A 27893-nucleotide genomic window follows, 5' to 3' on the forward strand; every position below is an offset into this window, starting at 1 on the left:
ATATTCTGAAATATCTGCATCCCTGCAATGCGTTATGTGTGTGTTGCCTAACTCAACGGCAGTGACAGAACTTGCCATTGAAAATTTGCTATTACAATTCACTCATCGCCGTATATTTAGACAACACACAAGACACACTGCAGAGAAGGGAGACTTTCAGGATCTAGTTGTCCCATTTGTATTTGACGATCACTGTACACTCACCGTCTATCGACCCTGGGACTCCTGTATTGCAAGGCGATTACGTTACCATTTTGCCAAGGTGGAGGCTCAACTTCCCTCGCAATTCATACTAATATGTTGCTGAACACGATGATATATCAGCAGTGTTTGAATAGTTACTCTTTAAAAGTAACTCCGAGTTAATCACTTGAGAAAGTAATTCGCATATAATTACTGTTATTACTGTTCTTGAGAAAGTACTTGACATAGTTATTATTACAGTTACTTTATTCTAGATTTGTTTCATATTAAATGCTAAGCATTAAGTTTCATGAAATTACAACTTATTTCTTACATTTCATGTACAAACATTGACGCAATAAAATTCACAGTAAACTTCTGTTACAAAGCAATGACGATTAACATTTCATTTCATTTTGTTGAGCAAACCAAATATTTTTTTTGGATTTTTGTTGAACTATAAAATTACTGTCCATAAGGATTGTTGGAGATTATGTATGTAGTCTTATATGGTAAGTGTTCTAATACAAATAAACTTTGGATACATCCTGGCTCTTGACGAAAAAAATACAAAATTGTCCTCATGATCTCGAGATTTTAATAATCATCGATTGATTGATTTGCTTTATTTTACTTCACTTTTTGTGTGTCACTTTTGGCTAGTTTACGATGATGGAGATGAGTGGATATGATGAAATTGATGAATGGACACTCACGAACATCCATGCCCAGGCCAGGATTCGAACCCGGGACCCCTGGCGTCGTAACGCGATGTTTTAACCACTCTTTTTTTTTAAAAAAAGGAAATACCCCCTACACGGAGGTAACCCCCACCATTCACTCATTTTCTCACTTTTACACTTTTTCAATTCTTACATTTTTCTTTGTTTCTTATCAACTGGACGAACACAAATACCCATGCCTTACCCGGGACTCGAACCCAGAACCCCTGGCATTGTAGCGCGCTCTGCTAATCACTTCGCCATGGAGGTCGACAAAACCACTCCGCCACGGGGGACGGCTTTACTAATCGTCAATTTACCCATTCTTTGAGAAGGCCATTTGGTTCAAGTTAATATCTCTTTCCATGCAGTAAAGTAATTGTACAACTTACTAGTTAGGCGGAAAAATAACTGAGTTACAATTACTGTTACTTGAAAATGTTACTGATACTTCCAAAGATTCTACATCAGCTGCAGAACTGAAAACCAGAATAGACCAAATCCGTAAAGAACTATGAAACAGGACATTGTGTGGTGACGTTATGCAAATAAATTAGATGCGCTACAAAACTGTATTTAATATTGAACTATTATAAAAATAACAAATATTTATTCTATTGTGTATCCAGGATTCTTCTGACATTTTTCTTTCAAAATCGCGATATTAAAACTCAGTAAAAATAAGGGTGCAGAATTACATGTTTATTCACTTGAAGGATAAAAAATTGAGGATCGTTAGAGAGCGCTCATATTTATAAATATTTACAAGATGTTCACTGAAATTCTGCTAACGTCACCGATAAAAGATATAAATATGTTCAAGTACTGTCATATAAAGTGAATTCTACAGTCAATGCAGCATTCGCTTCAAACGTAATTGCAAAATGTTTTCAATTATTTCAATTACTCTTCTTACTTTATGCATTTCGTGTTTGAATTAACTACAGCTATCTTTATATGTTCTCTTCTGCTTTCGAAATATTAAAAGAAATACATAATACAAGGGATTTTATATTACTATTACGACTATTACTATCTTGCATTGCTGATAAATTGTTGTATTTTTTTTCAATAAGAACATACAACTAAAATCTCATGATAAACAATTACGTTGCTCCACATCTACTTAGATATTTCAATAAAATCTGCTAACCAACGTGACGTCATATCTCATCAAGGAGTATCCTAATCGACCAACCTGTATGTATCTACCTTGATTACGCAGAGATCTGGCAACATGGCCCTCGGTTGCCATGGCAAACGGTGCTGCCATCTGTTATCGAAAAATTACCACAAAATTGCCTTTAGTACGGCCTTAAGCCTTGTTTCCACGATATTAAAAAATGGAAATTTAATTGCGACATTTAAACACACGAAAGAAACAGGACATGACATAGAGTGGGATGAGGCTAAGCAGATAGGAAGGGAGAAGAGAATGCTAGTGAGAAAATGGAAGTAGGCCAAGGAAATAGAGAAGAAAGGTGAAGAAGACACAATGAACTGGAATGGGGGACTGAAGTTAAACAAAGAATGGAAGAAGGTATTAGAAAGAGTGGAAAGGACAAGAGAGTAAGAAGAGAGAAGAAGGAAGAAGAATGAAGGAAATAGAGCGTGAGATAAAGAGTCCAACCACATTCTAGATGGAAGTAATCATGTTTAGCCTTTTATGTGAAAGTACAGTTGACAAGGGAAAGCCACCTGCTAGAATGTTCCAGAGCAACATTCTAATAGTCTGGAGGGGAGTAATGTTTGTGTATATATATCGTCCTGATTTGTACCTTGTTACATTTGTACTTGGTGCAAAGTCTGAAGAAGACCTTGCTAGAAGGTTGAAATGTTATGTTTAGTTTATGTTTTATAATAAAATAAATTACTGCCTTGGTCAGCATATTGAGTTTTTAATACAATTTTATATCAATAGTCCAACACTCACTACAAAATTTCTTTTAAATTATGTCTACCAGTCAAGAAAGTCATGAAAGTCAAGAAAAAGTAAAGAAATCAACGAGTAGGTCAAAAGGAAGTTATACATATGCTCAAGAATTTTTGCTATCATGATGACTGATTGATTGATTTAGTTTATTTTATGTCACTTTTCTTCCCTTTTTGGCTAATCGCAAAGATGAGGATGAATGATGATAGATGAAGAGAGAATCGCAAATACAGAGGTTGTTCGCATTATATCCGACCATTGTAGATTTGGTGCTGCCACCTGGCATATCAAGCTGGAACTATGGGTCTGCTGGCGGGAGCAGTGTTGTGTCTGACCTTGTTGGTGCATGAGTGTTGGTAGTGAATGTTATCAAATGGCACCGAAAATCAACCGGTATTGGGAGGGTTACGTAATATACCTTTTCCATGCTAAGTTTTCATACGTACGCATTGTGAAACACTCGGGGTGACTACTGCGAAAGCTATTGTGGCCCGTTACACACAACAGGCTCTCCTTGTTAAACATTCACCCATGAAAACCACCAGGAGAAGGGCTGAAAGCAAAGTGTCACATACCGTGACATTGACAGCAATGGGCGCAGTGTAGGGAAAGTTTCTCTCGTATCTTTATGGTTGTGACGGGATTCGGATATGAGGGTAAGTTGATGATACGCAAGGTGGACAAGAGTGTGAAGGTGAATGCCAGATACTTCAAAGACTACACTCTGACACCTATCTATCGGAGAGACATCCCACAATTGTATGGAATGGACGCGAACCAGGTGATGATCCATATGGACAAGGCTTTGAGTCATACTGCCAGAACATCACTTATCAGGAAATGGCAGAGGAATTAGGAATTCGTGTCATTCCATTTGAAGACATTCCTGTGAAAAGCCCAGATGCCAGTCCAATGGATTTTTGCGCATTTGGACTGTTGAAATGACATCTTCAACATCGCGGCCCACGCACCCTGGATGGTCTATGGAAAGCTTGCAGGGAGGAGTGGGACAGAATTCCCATACCTATCCTGCGCCGGAGCTTGCTGCAATGAAAACTGTGATGCTGTGCGATAGTCCACATGCTGGGGGTCCAATAGAACATGGTGGTGGCGGCGTGATATCTCTTAAGGTGAGTACCCATCAAAAATGGTCAGATATAAAGCGAACAACCTTCTGTAGATATGGACGAAAACACAAGCCTCACATATTATACTGGCTGTGAGTCCAGATGCCACAGCTTCACTGGTCTGCCAAATGCAGTCCAGGGTGCATTCATTGTAATTGTAATTTATTCTTGTTCTGATGACTACATTGTAGATATTTCTATCTGCAGCAGTATAGATCACGTCATTTGTTACATATAACATTAGCATGATTTCAGTGCAAATACATCCACTTATCCACTTAATTACTTATTTGGGATGCAGTGTGATTAAAGTAAAGTAAAGATTATTACATATTGGTTTGATTACATACATGGCATATAGCAGTTATGGTTACAAATATATATTACATACCCTTGATAACATATTTGGGATGTAGATCAGCATAATTGAGTTACAAATGTATATTACATCCACTAGATTACATATATGGGATGCATATCAGATTAATTAAGATTTCATACATGTTGATGTATTGTGTCCAATTGATTATGTACATGGGTGAGACAGAGAAAGTAGTTTTAGATATGCTGTAGAAATTCTTCTATGCTGTAGGGTGATGTTTCTAAGAGATAGTTTTTTTATTTTATTTTTGAATAACTTAAGATTTCTTTCCTCCTTTATTTCACATGGAAGTTTATTGTATAGTAGTATTCCTGTGTTTCTGGCACTCCTTTTGTATAGGTTCAGTCTGTGGTTGTCTATGTGTATATTTGCCTTTGTTCTTGTGTTATGATTATGTATATTACTATTTTTATTGAAGTTTTTGATGTGCTTTACAAGTATGACAAGTATGAGGCATTCTTATATATATAGGGATTGCACTGTTAGTATTGAAAGTTTGGTGAACAGATTTTTACAAGATGTTTGTGTTGGCTCTTGGACCATAGTTCAGATGATTCTTTTTTGTAGAATGAAAACCTTCGACAGTTTTGTTGAGTAATATGCCATACCTTAGTCTAGATTCTACACTTGAAAAATAGAGGATTTTTACCATTTTTAAGTTAGAGATACTTCTCATTTTCCGAATTGCATAATGTAAAGTGGCTAGATGTTTACATAGATTTTCAATATGATGACCAAAAGACATGTTTTCATCAAAATGTATGCCTAGAAATTTTTTTGGTTGTGTTTTTTTGTACGATTTTAATATATAAAGCAAGTCTAATTCTCTTGTTAAATACAACTTCAGCTTTAATCTTAACTAGCCTTTTGGAAGGGGTTTTTCATTAAATAAATATTTATTTTCTTAATTGCTAATTTCCAACTTTACCTAAGTAAGGGTTGCATAAGCAAAGGTTGATAAAAACGAGAAAAAGGTAAAGAAAAAATCAAGAATTTTGGATTTGTTATATTTGTAGACACCCTGGTAAAATATCTTACCTGGCCATATGCAAATATTGTCCCATTGTAACCCTCAATGACACTGAAAAATAATAAATAAAACACTTAGTGATTCACTGCTGAAACATGAAAACATGCAAGATATGGTGATGAAACTTAATTCATGATAGAATGAAATGTAATTCTATATACCGGTATAGAAGCAGTAACAGGAAATTTTCGAGCATAATTAAGAAGGTATTCCACTTTTAGCTTGTTTTTTGTGACCTTATTTGTCATTGAGGCAAGTTTTCGGCTTGTAAGCAAAGTGTCTCAGGTTCGATTGATTTCATTAATGGCAACACAGTACACTAGTTTGGATCTCACCTTAAATGGTAGATTTGGTCCCAATCATGCTATCTCAATATAAAAGTTGCCATAGAAACATATTTTTATGTGAAATAATCCTCATACTATCCATACCACTTATGGAACTTATTACAAGGATAAAATAACAATTATCATATTCCTGCTTGACTAGAGGCCTGCCAACAATGTCACAATTTTCAAATGTGGTACATAGTATATTATTGTCATTATTTCATCAGAATTACTAAGATATATACCTAGTCATATCATAAATACTGTCACAAGGTTAGCAGAAAATAGATACAAGATGGTTAGGGATAGTGTAATATCCATATAATATATGGTACATGGATATGTGAGGAACGCAAAATGATCACCTTTAGCACGCACACAATCCTTTAGTCTGTGTTGCCATGCATAACTTGCATTACGCATGACATCTACAGGGATATCTGCCACTGCCTTCACAAGAGAATGCTTCAAACTGGTCATGTTGGGGTGTCCTTTCTTGCATGCCATTTCCTGAAGCACAACCCTCAATTTGTAGGCCAGAGGGTTAAGATCACTGCTACCAGAGGGCCAATCAGAAGTGGAAATGAAGTATGCCACATTCATCTGCAGCCACTGCTGGTCGTCTTAGCCTTATGGGCTGGTGCCGAATCCTGCTGTAAACTCCAGGCCTCACTGCGAGAGAGGATGTTCGTGAAACCCTTGACCACATCCTCAAGGAAAGTCTCTCGGTACACCTTGGCCGATGTTTTGATGCCTTGCTCGAAGAAATGCAGCTCAGTGTGTCCTCGTAGTTCACTCCCCACCACACCATAACTGGCACTGGATGATAAACGCTCTGGACCCTCAGAGCCTTGTCAGCTGCTTCTCGTGAACTCCCCGCATGTACACTGTCGTTTTGGACATTGAATGCCTCCTCAACATTGAACAGTTTTTGATCAGTGAAAAGGATTCATCTGTGCCCATTTCCTGCGTACCGCATAAGTAGGCTTTTTGCTTTGATCAACCTCTGACACTTTATGGCATCAGTAAGAAAATGACCTGTACGTTGTTTGTAAGCTTGCAGTCCCAAGTCACAATGCAACACATGAGACATGGACATTTTGGACATCTTGTGGCCCTGAGCCAGCACTGACTGTCTCCTGATAGGCTTTCGTTGTGCACATGTCGCCACTGCTTTCACAACCACTGGCGTCCGTACTGTTTGATGCCGCCTTGCCCTGGACCTGTCGTTCACATTTCCAGTTTCAGTGTATCGCTGGATAGTGCGATAAACGAACCTCTTTGAGATTTGAAGCTTCTGGAGAAGTTTGAAAATCTCACCTGCTGCTTTCTCTATCTTATGTAGTGCAATGACAGCCACTCGATTTTCATACTCGCCTCATTTCATCCTGACCTGTATCACAATCACCTTCAGCCATCCACAGCACACCACACAATGACTCAGGTCTTACAGCTCCCCGTGGGCAAGTGCTGCCCTTGCCCTGAAGGTGTCCAGCCAGCCTCCAAAGTTGTGACAGTATTTATGATATGACTAGGTACATATGTGTATATAGTGTTGAAAATTTCGAATTTCACACACTATTGCACTCTGAAATGATTGTTTTTCACATTTTCTGTTATAAATATATATATATACATTGTAATAATTGGCAACTCTGTTCATGTAACTTGTTATAACTATTAGCATTCAAAACTTCATAATTTTTGTTTTTCTTTTCAATTTATTATTATTATTATAATTGCTATTGCTGTTTCATTCATTGTTCCAGCTGACTTTATACATGGCCTATATGTACTAAAGATGAAAGCGACGAACATTACATTTCTATGTCCATTAGTTTATACATATATAATCCTTTTTTCTTTCTTATTTTTATTCAATTTGTATTTTTGTATTCAATGTTCATCCATCATACATGCATTAAGGATATATTCATATATTCCATTTGTACTTGTATTAATCACCCAGACTAGGGTTTGTTGTAAGAGCGGCCCTCACAACTGTTGAGGATCAAATAAATTATTTCCCAGCAAATTTTGCCTTTACTAACTAACTAACTAACTCTCTCTCTAGCCTTCTTAAACCCGAAGGTTCATGGCTGCAGCAACACAGGCCTTCCATCTTTCCCTATCTTGAGCAAGATCTATATACTCTTTTCCATCCCTACCGATTTCCCTTAGGTCCATCTCAATGTTGTCCCTCCATCTTCGTCTTGGCCTTCCTACAGGTCTCTTACCATCAGGTTTCCCAACAAGAATCCTGTAAACTCCTCTTTCCTCTCCCATTCGTGCCACATGGCCTGCCCACCTAAGTCTTCTTGATTTAATTATTCTAATAATATCTGGACATGAATACAAATTATGTAGTTCTAAATTATGTAACCTTCTCCACTCACCTGTCTCCTCATCCCTTTTAGGTCCAAATATTTTCCTAAGGATCCTATTTTCAAATACTCTCAATTTATGTTCCTCTTTCAATGTAAGGGACCAAGTTTCGTACAGGCAAAATTACTCTTTTGTATATTTTAACTTTTAGTTTCTTAGATATTAAACGAGAAGACAAAAGTTTACGAAGAGAGAAGTAACATGCATTTCCTGAATTAAGCCTACTTTTTATTTCCTCTTTAATATAATTTTCATTTGTTAATATTACTCCTAAGTATTTGAATTTGGAAACTGGTTCAAACGAGTTGTTATCAATAATAAGATTTTGATTATTACCTAACACTTGGTTTCGGCCTGTAAGCATATATTTAGTTTTCTCTTTGTTAACTTCCAAACCTATCTCTTTAGCAGTTTTGAAAAATATTTTAGCATTATTCTTAATTGTATTCACATCATCCCCCAGTAAGTCTACATCATCTGCATATGCTAACAACTAAGTCACACCATTTAATTTTAGTTCTTCTTTAGTTTCTTTTACCTTCCTAACAGCATATTCGAAGGCAAAATTAAAGAGCAATGGAGATAATGCATCTCCTTGTTTTAAACCAACATGAATTGTAAATTTGTCAGACATATTAATACCCACACGAATTTTACTTTCTGTTTCACTGGTGCATATTTTTATCATAATATTAACAAGCTTCTTAGGTATTCCAAACTCTACTAATATATTATATAATTTATCTCTTTTGACCGAATCATATGCTTTTTTGAAATCAATGAATAGCTGATGGACATTTTGATTATATTCCCACTTTTTTTCAAGTGTCTGTCTGATGTGAAAAATTTGATCTGTAGTTGATCTGTTACGTTTAAATCCACATTGATAATCACCTATAAGTTCATTAGCATATGGGGTTAGTCTTGTTAAAAGAATGTTAGATATATCAACCCAATATTTCCAAATAATGAAATCTTACTTGTCAATTATGGGCTCTGCTACACTGCTGAAGATTTCATTTTGTTTTGAATTTTGGTTAAACACCCTTTCGAATCTGAAAGAAGGAAATATTTAGTAAAACATTGCCTTGACAAATAATAAAAGATTCTCCTACACAGTTTATTTAAAATCTGCATGTGCTAACTATATTATGTACAAAAATAATATATGTAGGTGAGGATGTTTAATTTAAACAAATCCTTTTGTGCAAACATTTATATATTTTCTGTGTGTATGTGTGTGAATAAGTTCTATGACACTTTCTATTCCCACCTATTGATTTTTAATAATGTTGTATGTAATTAGCTATATGATTTACATGATATCTGGGACCATCTTGGTGGCCAAACATGTCAAGCCACCATCTTCTTTGCCAAAATTTCCATGTTCGATATGGGTGTTTCTTTGTGATTGGTTGAAGGCAGAACAACAACTTGCAATAAGAAATAGAAGATAATAAATTAAGAATAACTTTTTAAACTATATTAACTAAAGCGTAAAATGTGAATAAAACATAGCAGTGCTCTAGTCAGTAGGGCATTTGACTGCCATGCAGGAAATCTAATTTCAATTCCCAGGGGAAGGGAGGGGTGATCTGGGGTCGGAAATGTCCCTGCATAAATCCCTCTGCTGGGGCTCACCCAGCCTCAAACCCTAGGTGGTAAAGGTGGCCGGAGCATGGTGCTGATCACATCACCTCCAAAATGGACGAGATCGAGAATGTGTAGAGCTCTATCCCCACTTATGCACGGGGAACTTTACCTTACATAATTTAGCATTCGGTTATCATTAATAACAAAATAGATGGAGAGCTAATAATAGAAAGATACATGAGAATCTTAAGTTAATTTTAAGGAGATGAATGCAGAAAGCAATTAAAGGGGAAAATTCTTGTTATAGACTGTATTATTTAAAATGGTAACCTTGATTCATGTAAAACAAGATGTCATTAAGTCATTAACTTACCTGAATGTCTGGGATTCCTCCCTTGTCTTTATGTAATTTTCTCCACCAAGTTTCTTAACCAAAGTGAATGTAATCGCCTGGCATGAGGCATTCAATGAGAACAAAGCTCTTTCCTCCTGGAAAAGAAATAAATTCCTCAAAACAAAATCATCTATAATTTTGAGAGTTGGGAAGTAATGTAATGCAAGCAGTGGCGTGCCCAGGATTTTCGAAAGGGAGGGATTACGTGTACTTTTTTAGTAGTCAGCCCTCATTTTTGCCTGCCTTTCATGATCCGTTTTTTTTAGAAATACTGGCAAAAGGGGGGGTATGAACCCACCAAACCCCGTGTTCACTCCACTGAATGCAACTAAAATGTTACATTTTGTGTTAGTAGCATGTTACTTTCTCGGTACTTGTGTTAGTATCATGTTGGTGTAATTAGCTACAAGAGTTACTTTACATTACTTGTAGTACCTTAGAACTGAATGATTTATTCACCTGGATGAAACATGATTTGTTGTGTTGTCTTAACTTGTGCATGTAAAATTAACCTGGGTCATTATAGAGAAGAGATGTGATACTTGTATAAACAGCTAAATGGAATTGAGTTTTTAAAAGTTCACTTTATGCATAGATAGGCTAATCGGGACTGGGCCTACAGTCTAACGTGGAATCCGAACCACTGCGTGCTTTCTCTGGGTATGAATCGATTACAAGGCACCGACGTTATCACTACGCATCGGGAGGCCGTGTGAAGTGGTGAATTCTACGGATTGGTACGTTCCAGTGGCGAAGATATAGTACAAGCAATGCAAGCACTGCTTGCACAATTAAAATATTTTTTAATGTACTTAACGTTGAGTGCATTATTTATTTTCTATCGCACTCGATTTCGCGAAATTTTACGGCCGCAAATTCTCTCCGCAGCCCGTTGGCAAGCAGCAACCTCTCTGCTTGCAGCCACTGCGAGGGAAACCAACGCTTCTCAAGTATCATATGGCGAAGGGTAGATGCTGGTGAAGGTACGGTCCCCAAACCACTAATAAAAGCTCTGCTTTTCGGAGCTTTTCGGCTTCTCGAAAACACCCGAGCCAAGCAGAAAGCAGACACTACTATCAGAAAACATATAAGTGTTAACATGATCTCGAAGATGTATATTTGCTTTATTATAAACACAGAATTATTGAAATAAATTAATATAACTGTTCCAAATTCCATGTAGATAAACTTTAAAGCATTACTTTGAGTTTCAAGATTTGTAAAACGTGTCAATAATGTTGACGTTCAGGGATTAAGACAAACATGGTGTTCCGGCACTGGGGAGCGCTGGAATCTGCAGAACAGCTGGCTGTTGTCCGCTTCACACTTCTCTTGTCTCAAATTACAACGCACGCCAGTGTTGACAACTACCAAATAATTTACACTATATTTATCGTAAGTTTTCATACAATCAATGAACTGATGTTTTTTTTTCGATAAAACGTATGTAAAAAAAAAAAAGCAATGAAACTCTCTTCTGAGACCTGCAAATAGCAAAAACGTTAAGTCATAAATGCTATCCAACTCGAAATAATATTTTTATTAATATAATACATTATTAAAAAGAAGAAACAGCGCATGTTCTTCCTATTGTAATGGCCTATTATTCGAAAGCTTAATTAATTTTAAGCTTCAAGTCAGTTCTATTACTCCCCCGTGAACATTAAATTTTTACAACGAGGTTGACATCACTTTTCTGTTAGGTTCTGAGCTTTTCGGAATATTTTCCATTTATGTGAGAAGAACGAGTGGTTGAAGTGAGTGTTCTCTTTTGTGAAACAAACATGAATATTTCAAATTTCGTACGGGAAGCTGTAAGTAATAGCAAGTATTTTATTATCAATAACGTGACAAGAATTTTGAACTTAGCAGTATGGCCGTTGAGAGAGGAGTTCATGGATATATTATTATTATTTAAAATGTCCTTTCTTTCCTAGAAAAACTGGGGCAATGGACTGTATAATTTATATACCCCCCCCCCCCATTTTTCGGAGTACTGCATTGCTTTCCTTCCTCTTAAGACCACGCTTCGCTACTGGTACGTTCTGTTTTCAATGTCCACTGCACACACTTCGCGCCAAACCTCATTAAGCCTTTAGCTAGAGTCGATCGCTCGCAGGTGCCTCGGAATGGGGTGATTGGTGGAGTGGATTCGAGTCGTGGTGGGGGAAGCATTTTTCGCCAATGTCTCATTGCGCGTGGAATCTCCTGTCTGCGTATGAATAATTTTCCTCCTCGTTGCTTCAAATGCCTTGCGTTGCCCGTTTCCTGTGTGCTCTCGAATTTCCGGATTGTGGGTGTCTAATTAACTAATGTGCTGCCCCTACATCACTTAAGCCCGCATCACACGGAACTGGATTTCCAGTAGGTATGCCCTAGTTGGCGCTGAACTGGTTACCAATTTGCTAGTTTTCGCCTCACACGATACTTATCAACGTACTTGTCGATAGACTTTTGTTCCCATGCGAGGGAAGTTGTAATAAGGCGATAACTATTCAACCGAGAGGAATAACGTTTCGTATAAAACGTTATGAGGTACAAAACAATGGCGCTGCTTAAATACATACTTTACAACGTTTACTGTACACGTATGGAAGAATATTTTAGTTGTTTCAAATGTAAACACCGTGCCCTCGGAATAGATGGTATAACTCAACGCGCCTTTCATGTTGTATACGTTATACATTGCTGGAGTAACACTCGGAAACCACAGACAAAAACGCTCCATGCACACTCACAGATTATCTTCACATGGCGAAACTTTGCTCTGATTGGCTGTTCCACAGAATCCAGTCGAGGAAAGCAAGTAGCAATTAGAACATGTCCTATTCCTCGAAACCAGTCAAGCAGTCAGCCAGGCGGCCATGATTGATACCTAGAAAGTTAGTTCAGCGCCAACTAGGGCATTCCTACTTAAATCCAGTTCCGTGTGATAGGGGCTTAAATATATGTGGTTCATTATAATTTAATGCAAATTAGTGTAAATGTTAAATAGCCATCAGTAGAGAAAATTATTTATTGTGAATTTTCGTCTGAAGAAGACCCTGTTAGAGTATGGAAACGTTACGTTTTTAGTGTATATTTTTTATACAATAATTTTTTTCTTGGCCAGCATTTTAATGTTTTAAGAAAAGAACAGCTCAGCTCACTTGTCTATTCCTTTTTCCTCATTTATATGTCTTCCTCTCTCTCGCTCTCTTAGTTATCCTCTACTTCTCTCTCTCTCTCTCTCTAACTGAAAGGTAACGTTAAATATACAGTATATACACTGTGCGAATTAAGGTTTTTGCTTTGGGGGGGATTTGTGATTTCATTTTTATTTATTTTTATTTAATTATTTATTTCACCTATAACACAGCTTTCGCTCCAATTACAATAGGCTTACATATATATATTAAACAATTAAAAAAATAGAATTACAACAATACAAAACAAAAGAAGAAGAAGTAAAGCAAAACTACAATAATCGTTTCAGAAAGAACACCAGCACAAGTATTCAAGAGAACATAAATCCAAAAATGATATTCACTGAGGTAGAACAAGATACATAGCTAGCTATATACAGACTGAGCCATTTATAACTATACACATGTAAATACTCACATATATACAAATATACACACATACAGGGATAATTGTATTTACAAACATACCCATGTACACAGAAAACATTTTGAGACGTAGCTATTTCTCGCATTTTGGGGTATGCAGATTTGTATGTGTTATACCAGTCAGAAAATTAATCATTGCGGTTCTAGTGCCTTAGAACATTGGTTATAACCTGAACATTAAGTCTTATGATAACAGTACATGTAATTTAGAAACACTTATTATATTTACATTCTACGAAAACAAACTCATACGCAAAAAGAGCTATCGAACTAATAACAAAGTAAAATTTGACCAAATTGCTGTTGCCAAGTTCAAACTTAATGTCCGTCTAATCTACCTACAAGTTTCTTGTGAACACTTTAATACTAATAAGCACTATGCCACGAACACTTAAGTGGAAAACAGTCTGCTGCTGGCTCGGTCGAGTAAGGTTGGTCGGTCAGTTACAGAATGGTGTCCTTCTTTAATCCACAAGGCTGCATACTTTTCGGCAGGGAAATCTCTGATGATTGGGCCATTTTGAACAAGAATGATTTTTCATTTGTGTTTGTTACATAGTTAAGAAATGGTACAATATGTACTTTCAATCCCATTTTCTTTGAGAGGGATAAAAACACCCCTGGCAGGGATAAAAATATTTTTCTTTTACCAGGGATAACATTTTCTGTGAGGGGGAAATCTCCGGCATCTCCCTCCCCCGTTAATTCGCACACTGAGTATAGGCTATAGCTTCAAAATCAGGGCTCGGAATGGACCGGAGCTCACCGGAACAGCATTCCGGTTCGTGAATATCTGGAACCTTCCCGTTCTATCTCGTCAGAAATGGCAACGGACCGTTCCGGACCTCCCCCCCCCCCCAAGTATAAGGGTTGGCTTTCAATTTACATATTTAAACATATGTGCTTCATTATAATTTAATGACAATTAGTGTTAATGGCCATCGGCCTCCTCGAAGGCGCAGTGGTAGCGTCGTCGCCTTGTAATCAAGGGGTCGCGGGTTCGATACCCGGTGGAGACACAGTGGTTCGGATCCCACTTTAAACTGTAGGTCCAGTACCGATTAGCCTTACTGTGCATAAAGTGGACTTAAAACACCAAATCAATCAATCATCAGATGGCCATCAGTAGAGAAGAGAACAGCTCAGCTCACTTGCAGTGCATAAATGCTACACGTTCTACAAGTTATAAATCAACGCTAATAGGTGCAGTACTATACCTCAGATCCTGGTCTTCTTGGAGGTTTCAGCCGAGCAAAAACCGATATGGATCTCTTCACCATGATTAAGTTTAGTTTGTCGCAAAAATTCTTCATTAAAATATCAACATTTGATTTCCTGCATCAACATTCGCTGTCCAGACAGGTGGATGAATAACAGGGGAGTCGAATAGGGGAGAGTGGAAGGGCATTGGCTGACGAGTTATGACGTCAATTCGAGGGTAAGATGAAGACGAATGGATGTTTGTTTGAATATGTTTTAAGTCCACTTTATGCACAGAAATGCTAATCATGGCTGAACCTAAAGTTTAAACTTGGATCCGAGCCACTATGTGCCTCCCAGGACTAGGGTTACCAGACGTCCGGATTTTCCCGGACATGTCCTACATTTTAGCCTTATGTCCGGCGTCCGGGAGGAATTTGAAAAATATCATAAATGTCCTACATTTTGAGCGTCACATAATATTAATTAGGAAAGTAGGTAACAGAAAAAATCATGCAAATTACAAGTCTTTGGACTGCGCTTCCAAACTCAATGGTGAAATTTATTTTGATTCAGTCATTGCCCAAAAAGAAAAAAGTTTGTCCTCCTATTAAACATACGAAAAAACGGAAGCACTTAATGAACATATTTTTGGACCACTTTCTGATAACGTCACTGTTCAATGCCTGAGCAGAATTTCTTGTCTTAGGGTTTATACTGATGGAACAAGGTGGCCATTCTTATTCAATATAATTTGATTGTAAAGCAGGGGTATAGAGAACAAAGTTATTGAGGGTGTCCACCAGTCAAGAAAGTCATGCAAGTCAAGAAAAAGTAAAGAAATTAACAAATAGGTCAAGAAGTCAATACAAAGGCAATAAATTATTCTTGTGGTCAAATTTTTGCTTTCATAATGACTGATTGGATGATTTAGTTTATTTTACTTAACTTTTTTCTCTCCCTTTGGTTAATCGCGAAAATGATAATGAATGGCGGTAATGTAAGATGGATGAAGAGACAGTCACAAACATATAGGAACAACCGACACAAGCCCCACATAAGATTATACTGGCTTGAGTCCAGATGCCAAAGCCTTGCTCGTCTGCCAAAAACAGTTCAGGATGCATTAATGCGAGAAAGCAGATCTAATTCTCTTCTTAAATTCAGCTTCAGTTTTCATCTTAACTGGCCCTTTGGTAGGGGTTTTCAATAAATAAAAATTTATTTTCTTAATTACTAATTTCCAACTTCACCTAAGTAGGGGTCGGATAAATAAACGTTAAGAAAGACGGGAAAAAGGTCTAGAAAAGTCCAGAAAAAGTCAAGAATTCTGGATGTGTTATTTTGGTAGACACCCTGTTATTGAACTAAAGACTACCCAAGATGAAATTCCTCGAACTTTAAACTTCTCGAATTTTAAATTACGGTAATTGCTGAATATTTGTTTAATATTACAGGTCTTAATTCAAATGTTCAGAGAGTACTTTCATTACCATCAGCACAACAGACTAACGAGAGAAATTATTTTTTTCATAAAGTCTGAAAAATGTCTGTTACTGGTCCCTATAATTTCAAAGAGTTTGACTGTCCACTCTAACATAAATATAGTTTGACTAAACCTGAAATTTTGATAAACATTGTCTCCTCAGAGAAGTACCACTTAAATCATGTAGTAAGAGGTGCATTGATTAGTATGATTGCGAGTCTTGAAATTTTGCATTTAAAAATTCATTAAGAATTCATTTTTTTAACATTGAAAAGTGTAATTTTTCAACTACTTTCTAACGTGCTCTAAAGATTTTATGTATTATTTATGGAGAATGTTTTGTGTCCTACATTTTGACTTAATGTCCTACATTTTGGGACAGCATGTCCTACATTTCCCTTACAGCGATCTGGTAACCCTACCCAGGACCCCTTACTTAGATTTAGATTTATTTTCTTTTTGTGCGAGCCCTAGGCTGTACGCACTACATAGTTTTGATTTTTCTACACTATTTTGTTACATTTAGTTTTCGTTTAAGCTGTCTCTTACTTTGTTCCCTATATACACATTCTTCCCCTCCCTCGACAGTTCTTCTTCCAGTCTTTCTCCTCACTTCTCTTTTCCTGCACTCTCACCAAAACACGCATACATTTTGCTTTACACACACTTACACTATAAAGATGGCTCGTCTGGAGCATGATCACTCATTTCGTTGCCTTCTCTAATAGCTTTCCCCCGCCGTTCTCTTACTTCCCCCAGGTATTTCCCCACTTGCTGCCCCGCTTCTTTTATCTTTATTCTGTCGTCTACCACTTCTATCACCTCCCTCCCTGTTAAGTTTTTCATCCATTTGTCCCTTAGGTCACGCGTAGAAGGGCAGTTCGGTAGGATATGCTCGTCCGTCTCCTCCCCATCGCACAAAGGACATATCGTTTCCCCTGCTTCGTTTCTCTTTCTTAGTTGTTTCCATCCCCCTAATCTGAACCATGCCAGTGCGCCTCTTTCGTTTTTTCCCACCACCTGGATATATTTCGCTTTCCCCCATTCTCTTACTCTTAGCTGTTCCCTGATTGAGGTCTTTGTTTGGCAGTCTGCTATTATTTCTTGTCTGTCTATGTCGAGTAACCTGTCCCTGATTTGATTTTCTGTTGAGATGCCCCCCCTTCCTCCCTCTTCCCATACCCAACCCATTCCGCTATTATATAAGAGATTTTTCACTTCCAGGCCCCAGCTGTAAACGTTATCCTCACTTGTCTGTATTTCCAAACATTGTCCCCTCATCGTAGTTTGGCCCTCTTGTGATAATCGCATCCAATATTTAACAACCCTCATCCGTGCTTGTACCGCGTCCCTGTTCAGGCCCAATTCCTTAAGAATCCCGCAGTTAGCCGTGCCTCTGCTTACGCCCATTACTCTCTTATAAAATTCTGTTTGTATGCCAATTATTGTGTTGTCCCCCCTTAACCCCCACAGTTCTATTCCATAGTTTAATGTACCTAACACTATTGATGAATAGAGGTTTTGAATGACCGGGAAAGGCATTTGGGGTGCCTTATTTATTGTCCTTATGACTTGTTCTACTGCAAATTTTGTTTTAGTTTTTCTTGCCCTTATGTGGTGTGTCCAACTCCCTGTCATGGAGAGTGTTGCCCCCAGGTATGTGAAGTTTTTAACCCGCTCGATTAACTCTCCCCCGTATGTCCATGTCTCTTGTCTGCTAAATATGTAGCCATTTTTGAAAGCAATAATTTTTGTTTTTTTAATGTTTACCTTCATTTTATATTTGATGCACCCCTCATATATGCTATCTATGCCCCTTTGAAGACCCTCTATTGTCTCGGACAAGATGACTATGTCGTCTGCATACATAAGGACTGGTATACTTTGCACTCCTATACATGGGATAGAATCCTGGTCCATTTTAGTTTCATGCGCTACCCAATCTATGAAAAGTGAAAATAGCACTGGTGAAAGGATGCATCCTTGTTTGAGTCCCCTGAGCGAAGGCTGCAATGACGAGACTTGGTTTCCTTCGCATCTTACTCCGAATTCTACCCTCGCATATATTGCTTGCAGTGCTCTGATCATGCGCGCGGACATTCCCTTCTCATACAATTTTCCCCACAAAATATCCCTATGAACTTTGTCGAATGCTTTTTCAAAATCGATGAAACATGCGTATAATTTCCCCCGCTTCTGTTTTATTTTCCTCTGTACGAGTGTTTGTAATATGAATATGTTGTCTACCGTGCTGTGCCCTTTCCTGAAGCCCGCTTGTAGTGGTGAGATTTTATCGAATATTTCTGTCCATTTCTGGATCCTACGGTTTAAGATGTGTGTGTAAATTTTACTCCATATAGGTAATAAAGAAATGCCCCTGAAATTGTTTGCGTCAGATCTATCCCCTTTCCCTTTATAAATAGGACAGATTATGGAGCTTGCCCAGTCCTTCGGAAAGTACCCCTCTTTAAAAATCTTGTCCATTAATTTGCTTTGTGCTTCCACCCAATGAATGTCAGTTTCGTTGGCTTTGAAAAATTCCGCCCCAATGGAGTCAAGTCCTGCCGCTTTCCCCTTTTTCAGTTTCCTTATCGCCATTTTTATCTCGTCGACCCCTATATCCTCGTCGAGAATCGGAACGAAATCCCCTAAAAAGTATATTTCCCGCGTAACTTCTAGGCGTGGTGGCCCCCCTTCCCCCCCGACGACACGACGACAATGTGCTTCCCAAATGTAAGGTTCAATATGTGCCCAGTTGCTCTTTTGTCCCCGTAATTTCCGTAATATGCCCCACAAAGCGGTGATATTCTTTTCTGCTACGGCCTTTTTTATATCTTCAAAATTTCCCTGTTCCCATTTCTCTTTTTCTTCCGTTAAAATGTTATTATACGCCTTTCTGCTCGATATATAATTGTTTCTGGTTTCCATGCTATTTACGTATCTATACCCTTTTAACGCGTGATCTAGTTTATTTTTCATCGCTTTACACTTCCCGTTGTACCACCCTGTCTTTGCAGGCCTGTCCCCCTTCCCCCCTCCCTTACAAAGCGATGACGTTTCCACTACGCCATCGGGGAGGCGACGAGTGGATGGGTGGTCAATTCAGGTGGGAATTTTCCCACCAATGTCACTTCATAAAGCGGCTCTGGCGATCACGTAGCTTCTAATGTTGACTTGTAAGTAAAAACAAATAGAGGGTCGATACAAGAATAAGCATAGAATTACAGAAACGGGATGTTCTCATCGGTTTGGAATGAAGACCTTACAAATTACATTATTTGCCTAATCCGGTGGAAAGGTACAGTGGGATCCATGAGTATTACCGTGCAAATTGTCCACGACTATTTTCATTCATTTTTCTCTTGCATCCTGTGTGTTTCTAAGCGATGGATTTTTATGTATGCTGGTGGAGAAGTTGTCAACAGCTTGTCTTGAGTTTTCTTTTAATTCTTGAAGCTCTTATTGGGTCAAATAACGTGCACGAACATGGTGATGGACAATTTGCACGGTAATACTCATGGATCCCACTGTACCAGCCGGATCTGGATTGGCAAGTATAGTGTCAAACCGACAAGAGCATCCCGTTTCTGTAATATGCTTTTCATTTATCGACCTTGTAATTTTTACTTGCAATTCAACAGTAAAGACGAACGGAACGTGGTAATGATCACATCACTTCTACAAATGGTCGATATTGTGAATGTGCGGGTCCCTACCTCCATGGAAAATTCAAGAGCAATGTTTCAAATTGTAAGCAAAATTTACTGAAGAACAATTACTTGTCATCAAAGTAAAATTTCCAGTAAAATACAGAAAATTTTCCGGGGCGAAGTAACTAACCAATCGTGCTGGTAACTTGATTATTCCACTTAGGCATGAGAACATTGATTAAAAGATCTAAACGCACGGCCATTAAAATAGGTGGCTGGGCAGAATTGCGCTGGTGCCACATATGGGAAAAGCGATACAAGAACGGGACAAAAGTCGCTGGTTGTCGTGCACTGTGTGTTAACGTCAACAGGGCTGCGTTGCCTAGTTCGACCTCTCTCAGGGACACTTTTGTGCAATCCGTGACCTTTCGAGCAAATACTGTCAGTTTGTATCGCATGTATTACAAAGACGAACTCTACAAAGAGATCTTTCATTCTCTTAAACCTCGAACACACGGGGTTATACACCGACGTGACAACAGCACGAACTTCTGCCACCTTCTCTCCCACGAGCAACTCTGCTACCCCATCCCCAAACAATCGTCTAAAGCATGTGCTTTTGGATATCGAACAACCCGATCATGCGCGGTGCACCATCAAGACATGCGCGTGCATTTCTTAACTATAAAATGCAACATAAACCTTCTTCACTGCTCACAAGACAACTACTGCCCTCTATGACCTAACACTCTACAGTCAAACTGTATTTACTGTTATCGCAAACTGATGGGTTCAATCGATCTTAACCTCGGACAAGCATTGGTGTTTCTGGCGGTTATCGATCGAGTCTTTCCCGTGTTGTGAGTCACTCGCCTCGCTCGTAAGGCACGGTGAGATTACAAATGATATGTGCGATGGATATAATGTGAAGTGTTGAGTGTGTGTAGTGCACTTTTGAATCTTATGCAGTGTTGTGTTGTTCTTTGATCGTCTACTTTCGTTTGCTTTCCTCTTATTGTTCCTTCTTCGAATGTGACTTCGTTCCAGTTGGACGCCACAAGTCTCCTCTGTTGGGTAAGTGTTAAATCAATAAAGTTCACGTGGCATGTCTTAAAATAGCTCCACACGTTTAACGAAATTTGTACTCGTTTCAGTTTTATCATAAATAAAACCTTGCACGATATTTACCTGTGCACTCGTAAATTAAACGAGATATTCGTAGCTAAACTACCCCGATTATGTCGAGATGTGCAAATTTGCCACATTTAACAAAACAATCTTAACAGAAAATGATTCTGTTTGATTCATGAAGAACCCAACTTAGAAATTTAAAACTGTTACATTTGAGCCAACTCCTACATACATAATGCGATTTTTTACGGAAATTTACGTATCTAAGTTCGTCAGCAACAGCAAGCATCAAATAATGATGGCAATTCGACATAGGATAAATAAACATACAATTAAACCTGCAAATCGTGGAAATTTGGATGTAGGAGTCTTTATTTACATTGTATTAAGATAAAACCAAGTAAAATATCACCCAATGTGAGGAAACGTAAGGTCAGTGGCGTGCCTAGGGCGGGGTTGGCGAAAGACGTAGCTCCAGATTTGCGAAACAAAAATGTCATTTACAAATATAGAAACTGTTTAAAAAAAAATAAAAAAAAAAACTTTCCTCAAGATGTTCGTGGCCTCCCAGATGGTGCAGTGGTAGCGTCGTCGCCTTTAATCAAGGGGTCCCGGGTTCGATACCCGGTGGAGGCACATAGTGGTTCGGATCCCACTTTAAACTGTAGGTCCAGTCCCGATTAGCCTTACTGTGCATAAAGTGGACTTAAAACTCAAGATGTTCGTAAGCACTCCAGCGACACAGGTGTGTTTTGTAACCTATAGGGCTAGTACGTTATCGCAAGCTCTACATAATATGACCAAAAATATTTCTCCGCAATGTATTTTCATAATTTTATTTAAACAGTGTTTTCTATAGTCATTGTTGAGCTTTTTCCCCAATCATTGTTTACAAGGAGAAATGTCCATTGTCATTCTTCAATCTGCTTTTATGTCCTGGCAAAGTTTATATTATTTTAATTTAATATACTATAATGTGCGTTAGTGTAGAAAAGCTGATTTTTACATTCCCGTTCTGTGTGTGTCTTGAATTGGCAACCCTAAATAGAAACTTCTTGCGATATCTGTAGTACAGTACGTTCTGTCTGGCTCTGGGCCGAGATAGCGCGTGATTGCAGACGGCGAGGCATGACGCGGATGCCGGCATTTTGGACCCGTGACGTCCCGTTTATTTTTTCGCACGTATCTTTAGCATGCAGACAATTATATTTATATTGCATAACAAGTACTAACCTGTGTTATAAGAGTTGTTCAAAGTGATAGCCAACTGCATTCCCCATATATAAAATCGTTTAAAAACTACTTGTACAAAGCTTGGTTGTATATTAAGCGGTATTGGCTGGAATTTTTATCACCGATACAGGGCAATATTTTTCATGGGTTTGGAATTGTACGAATATGCTTAGTTTTCACTACTTTTGCAACAACGCTGCAGGAAGAGGTGAGTTTTGTGATGAAATTATGATCTGTCGTGCAATCGTAAATCTTAAAGTAAAACCATGAGAGATAGCTATGGTGTTTATTAAAATTTATAAATACTGTGAACTGCTTCGAATTTTTACAGTTTTCAAGGGTATCGACAGGGGTAGCAACTGAACCTAAAGTTCAAATCACCAACCCTGAGACCTTCTGTAAACAAAACCACGTGCATGCAGAAAGCATTGCAAACTCATAGAAGTAAAATAATTCACACGAAAATCCAGCGTTGTTACAGGATTCATTACGTAAGATAAAACAACGTCCAATTTGTAGTATGGGATACGCTGCTGCAATTGACGTCTCACTTTAAACCCAATGCTCTTTCTTTTGCAGGGCCTCCCCCATGGCGCAGTGGTAGCGTCATTGCCTTGTAATCGAGGGGTCCCGGGTTCGATACCCGGTGGAGGCACAAGTGGTTCGGATCCCACTTTAAACTGTAGGTCCAGTCCCGATTAGCCTTACTGTGCATAAAGTGGACTTAAAACAGCAACTCAAACTCAAACCAACTCTTTCTTTTGTACTTATTGCTTCACCTTTATGGTTAGCTCTTTGCACCAGTAATCATTTCCCATAAATTTGGCTTCTATCTTGCATGCGAATTGAATATATTTTACTTGCATTTTCTTAGACAAAATGATATAACATGGTAATGTATATTTCTAAGGTTTGATATAGATAGGAGTGTATTTGAAATTTGTTTGTAGATTTTATGTAAATTGTATCTTATGTAAATAATATATATAATGGGCATAAACAGCCATATGCAATGCTGTAAGTCCAATAAATATATTGATAATGATCAAAACGAGACAAAGAAAGTTCGTAAATTTATTGCGGTTGGAAACTTTGACAAGCATCCTAATAACGATTTTTGTTCTGTCAAAAATAGTGCACTTCGTAAAATAACTTGGTGACATGGCAAGGCAAGATAAATGTGAACATTTTGTAGGAATATGCATTGTAATTTTCAATGAGCTTAGAGATTTGTGTACATAATATTAATTTATAACACTGGTTATTTTCTAAAAATAATCATGTGAACAGCAAGGAAGTAGTGCCACTTTCAACATGGCGAGTTCTATGCATGCGGGAAGGTCTCAGTGTTCATTGATACATTGAATCGGTGAGACGGTTTGTTTACAGAAGGTCTCAGGGTTGGTGATTTACACTTTAGTAGTAGAGTAGCCTCGTCTAGGTAGTTCGCTGCACTTTTTTACTCTCTCTGCACTCGTGCGTCTAGTTACACGGTATAACACAGACTCTTCGTTGATTTGGTGTCAAGTAGTGTGTTTGGTGTTTGCACTATGTTCTGGAGCAGTGTAGTGTGTGGTGCATGATCGCGTGGTGCGTGCTAACTAGTCAAACGAACATTTAAAGCAGCAGACAGGCAATTGTTGAATCTTCTGAACTTGGAACACCGCTATTTGTCTACTTGGTTGAACGTCATTTCCTTGCACCAGCCTAGCCTGACACCGGGGTATACCTGCGCTACCCCTAGTGTCAAAAAGTGCAGTGAACTAGACGGGGCTAGTATTTTCCCATCTGTATTTTCCAACAGGCAGAGAGTCCAATGGGAAACAATCGTTAACGCCAGAAAGCCACAGGAAACGAGGTGGTGTGGGAACGGGTATATTTCTTCTACCATTAAATCATTGCACCCAATCAGAGGCTGCTTATAACAGGAAAAAACGAAGGGAAAAGGAACTCAGCGGTAATCAGGAAATATGTGGTTACCATTAGTTAACCCCCTCTTGGGGTAAAAAAAAGAACAGTAAATAAATAGGTGGGGAGGCTTAGCGGCTCATGGAGTATCTGTAATATCACTTTTGTTTGGAACGTTCGTGGCTCTTCCACATGTATAGGTTTATCAGAACAAGGCTCAAACCCAGGGCCCCTGGACTCTCAGCATGTTACACTAGTAGGTACACACAAAGCATAGATGATCAACATACAACATCTTATATGATTTCTTTTCTTTGCCACTACACATACCAAATACATTATCCCATAACAATACATTATCCCATAACAATACATTATCCCATAACAATATCTATGATGAAGTTAAGATTATGTTGTTTCTAACAGTAAGGGAGAAACATTAGCTACTAAAACTCCAAATTGTGCTCATTATTATAAGTAGCTATATGTAATTCGTGGTAAGTTGTTGAAACAGTTTTTTCAGACACCCTGTTTTTATGCGATCTTGCTAAATAGAGTTTGCACAGGTACAGAATGTACGGAAATTTACATGGTGATTCATAATTGTGTGAAAAGTAGTTCGGGTAATCCGAACAGCTCTTCCCAATCCAGTTCTTTATTTTCATAATATAAAATTTGTAAGACGCAACGAACCTACAATAACAAAAAGATTGAGGTACGTAGAATGCGATTTATAAAGCAAATACTGCCCACTCAACATGCGATCAAACGTTTAGCTACCTCTCTACTTGAGGTTGTAGTTAGTATAATATTCTGGCAATAGATGGCAGTGTAAGTAAAGGAAAGACATATATTTACTTTTTATTCTTAATCGTAAATAACTCTAAATATTTTTTATTAGTGTATTTGGAAGCAAAAAAGAAGTAAAAGTTGTTTGTACTGTTTGACTTAAACGAGGCAAAATTCCTCCTTATCTTCAAATATTTTTAAAATTCTCCCAAAAATATTTCAATAGTTTTCAAAGATGATGATCTTGTGGAACATACTTTCTAGTTTCACGTACTTCTCAGACTTTTTGCAGGGTACTTGGAGGGGACTTCGAGGTGCCTAATTCTATAATCATAATAATATAACACTGTGCTAAGCATAGAAACAGACATGGACGTCCGGAAGGGGCCGCCACTCCACCCCCCCTTGGAAAATGAATGTCCACCTAAAAAGTCTATATTTCACATGTAATTTCATTTCAGTCACAGTAATTTGTTAATTATTATAAGGATGAAGGAACATAATAATTTCAGACTTAAGCAGTGTTTTTTGTGGGGGCATCACTATTATAGGGGGGGAATATGCCTCCTTTGCCCCGCTGGAGAAAAATACCTTGCTTGCTCCTCCCTGGAAAATAAATCCTGCGGACGTCCATGGAAACAGAATAGCAAGTTGTTGCTTTTTCAACATACAGTTCTAAAGCCAGAGGCAGATTTTACCCTGAACTGCATTTTGCAGACTAACGAGGCGCTGGTGTCAGGACCATGTCATGTTGTAAACTTTGAAAAAGAGGTTTAAAAACAATATTCAGTCTCTTGTTGAAGGGATGGGAACCCAAAAGACTACCTCTCTCCAGGAAGTTCTTCCGGGAACCGCAGTCACTAGAATCCTCTGCAGGGCTTTCTTCATTGTCTCGTCCATCCATCTGCATTGAGTGCCATTTTGTAGTTTCACCTTTTATAAATGGTGCAGTGGTCTCAGAATTACATCTCATTTTCTTACGGATGCGGACATGAGCTTTTATGAGCATGGTGATAGCTCTTCTTTGGGTCTTCATCCTTCTCAAGGCCTCGCCGATGGCGTAGTGGTAATGTCGTCGCTTTGTAATCAAGGGGTCCCGTGTTCCCACTTTAAACTGTAGGTCCAGTCTCCATTAGCATACCTATGCATAAAGTGGACTTAAACAAATTGAAACTCCAAACCCAGAAGTTTGTGTCGTATAGCTATAGAAGTGTTCAGCATGTGGTTTCTGCCTGATGGAATGTGTGAGAGAAACGTGACTCCGCAGAAAGAGTGGAACAGCCGAATGAACTTTGCAAATGCAAGATGACCTCATTACTAAGTAAGGGAACTACTTCAGGACTGCTCTGATTGATGGGGTTGCGAGTCATCTGAATTCTAAAGAAGTGTCTCGAACTTGAAAAGAAAAACAAGGCAGAAAGTTCGAAGCGAGGCGAGTGACAATTATGGTGAGGCGATGAAAAGTCAATGGCTACAGCACAAGCACATCAACCTCAATATCTTGAGGATAGTAACTAGGGATGGACGATATCGGAAATTTGATACCGATATTCAAGAGAATATCGTCATATATATATATATCGCCAAAATATCATGACGATATATCGCCAACACGATATATATATACAGGGTGTCTCAAGAGTAATAGCGCAAACTGACACAGGTGAAAGTACACAATAATAGAAGCAAAAAGTCTCAGTAAACATGGTTCTACAAACGGCAGTTTTCGAGATAATCGCGAATGTGTGGTTACAAGCCGCCATTGACTTCATTGTTTGTAAACGTCATCCTAGTTGGTAAAATGCTAACAATGTGTGCGAATATGTGGGTACAAGCCGTCACTGACTTGTGTTTGTAAACGTCGTCCTAGTTGGTTCTGTTTGATTTCAACGCCACCTCTCGGAAATGTTTTGTTTTGTATACAAAGAGCAAACCTCGGACCGCGCAAGGTGTAAAGTACTCGGTGTTTACAAAATGCAATCAATGACTGCTTGTAACCACACATTTTGCACACATTATTAGCATTTTACCAACTAGGACGAGGTTTACAAACGATGAAGTCAGTGGCGGCTTGTAATCACACATTCGCGAATATCTCGAAAATGGCTCGTTTGCAGACCCATGTTTACGGAGACTTTTTTCCTTCTATTATCGTGTACTTTCACCTGTGTCAGTTTGTTCTTTTACTTAATGAGACACACTGTGTGTGTATATACAGGGTGATTCAAAAGTCGCGCGACATAGGACAACTCCGTTATTTGTGCAGATACCGAAAAAACGATAGAGGGCATAAGTGTAGGAAATACATTGTTGGAAATCATGAGCGTAATTGTTGCGACAGCCGATGGACCATTTATTAGTCTGCGTGAAATCACAAACAAAACAAAACAATATGACTGTCAAAATGGTAAACGGAAAGAAACACAAACAAATGAATGTCATAGCCGTACTCCATTTACGACAGAACAACAAAATTGACAATCGCAATAGAAAGAGCAACCGCACGGAGTGGCAAACTGATACAAAGGAACGACCTGAACTGACATGTCCAGCAGCTGCACCGCTGGGACACTACCGGAGGAATTGTTCAAATTGATTGCCATCCTGTTGACGGCACATCCGAATACGGTTCACAGAACTCTTGCGCACATTACGTAACACCATAGGTGTTATTGCTGCACAGGCTCCTCTGATGTTTCCTGAAGTTCCTGCAGTGTTCGGGGCCTGTTTCTGTACACGACAGATTTGAGATGGCCCCAGAGGAAAAACTCATGTGGCGTCAAATCTGGCGAACTAGGCGGCCATTC

The 27893-nt window shown here is 38.4% G+C and overlaps 2 protein-coding genes across 2 annotated transcripts in view; one reads left to right on the forward strand and one right to left on the reverse strand.

Annotated features, from left to right (window-relative positions):
- The window catches only part of LOC145980572 (kinesin-like protein KIF6), a 41387-nt gene extending 26395 nt beyond the window's left edge, over positions 1–14992 (reverse strand). Inside the window, exons 1-4 of the mRNA XM_083113606.1 lie at positions 14907–14992; positions 10058–10173; positions 9072–9146; positions 5386–5428 (exon numbers count right to left, since the gene is read on the reverse strand). Coding sequence (XP_082969732.1) covers positions 5386–5428; positions 9072–9146; positions 10058–10173; positions 14907–14969 — 297 coding nt within the window. The 5' untranslated portion in view covers positions 14970–14992. The remainder of the gene's footprint in view (positions 1–5385; positions 5429–9071; positions 9147–10057; positions 10174–14906) is intronic.
- Positions 14993–20761: 5769 nt separating this feature from the next.
- Positions 20762–27893, forward strand: part of DAAM (disheveled-associated activator of morphogenesis-like protein) — a 460107-nt gene continuing 452975 nt past the window's right edge. The window contains exon 1 of the mRNA XM_083114203.1: positions 20762–21099. The gene's annotated coding sequence lies outside the window, so the exon portion shown is untranslated. The remainder of the gene's footprint in view (positions 21100–27893) is intronic.

This window comes from Lepisma saccharinum, chromosome 28 (assembly GCF_977018435.1).
Source record: "Lepisma saccharinum chromosome 28, izLepSacc3.1, whole genome shotgun sequence".
NCBI classification, from domain to species: domain Eukaryota; kingdom Metazoa; phylum Arthropoda; class Insecta; order Zygentoma; family Lepismatidae; genus Lepisma; species Lepisma saccharinum.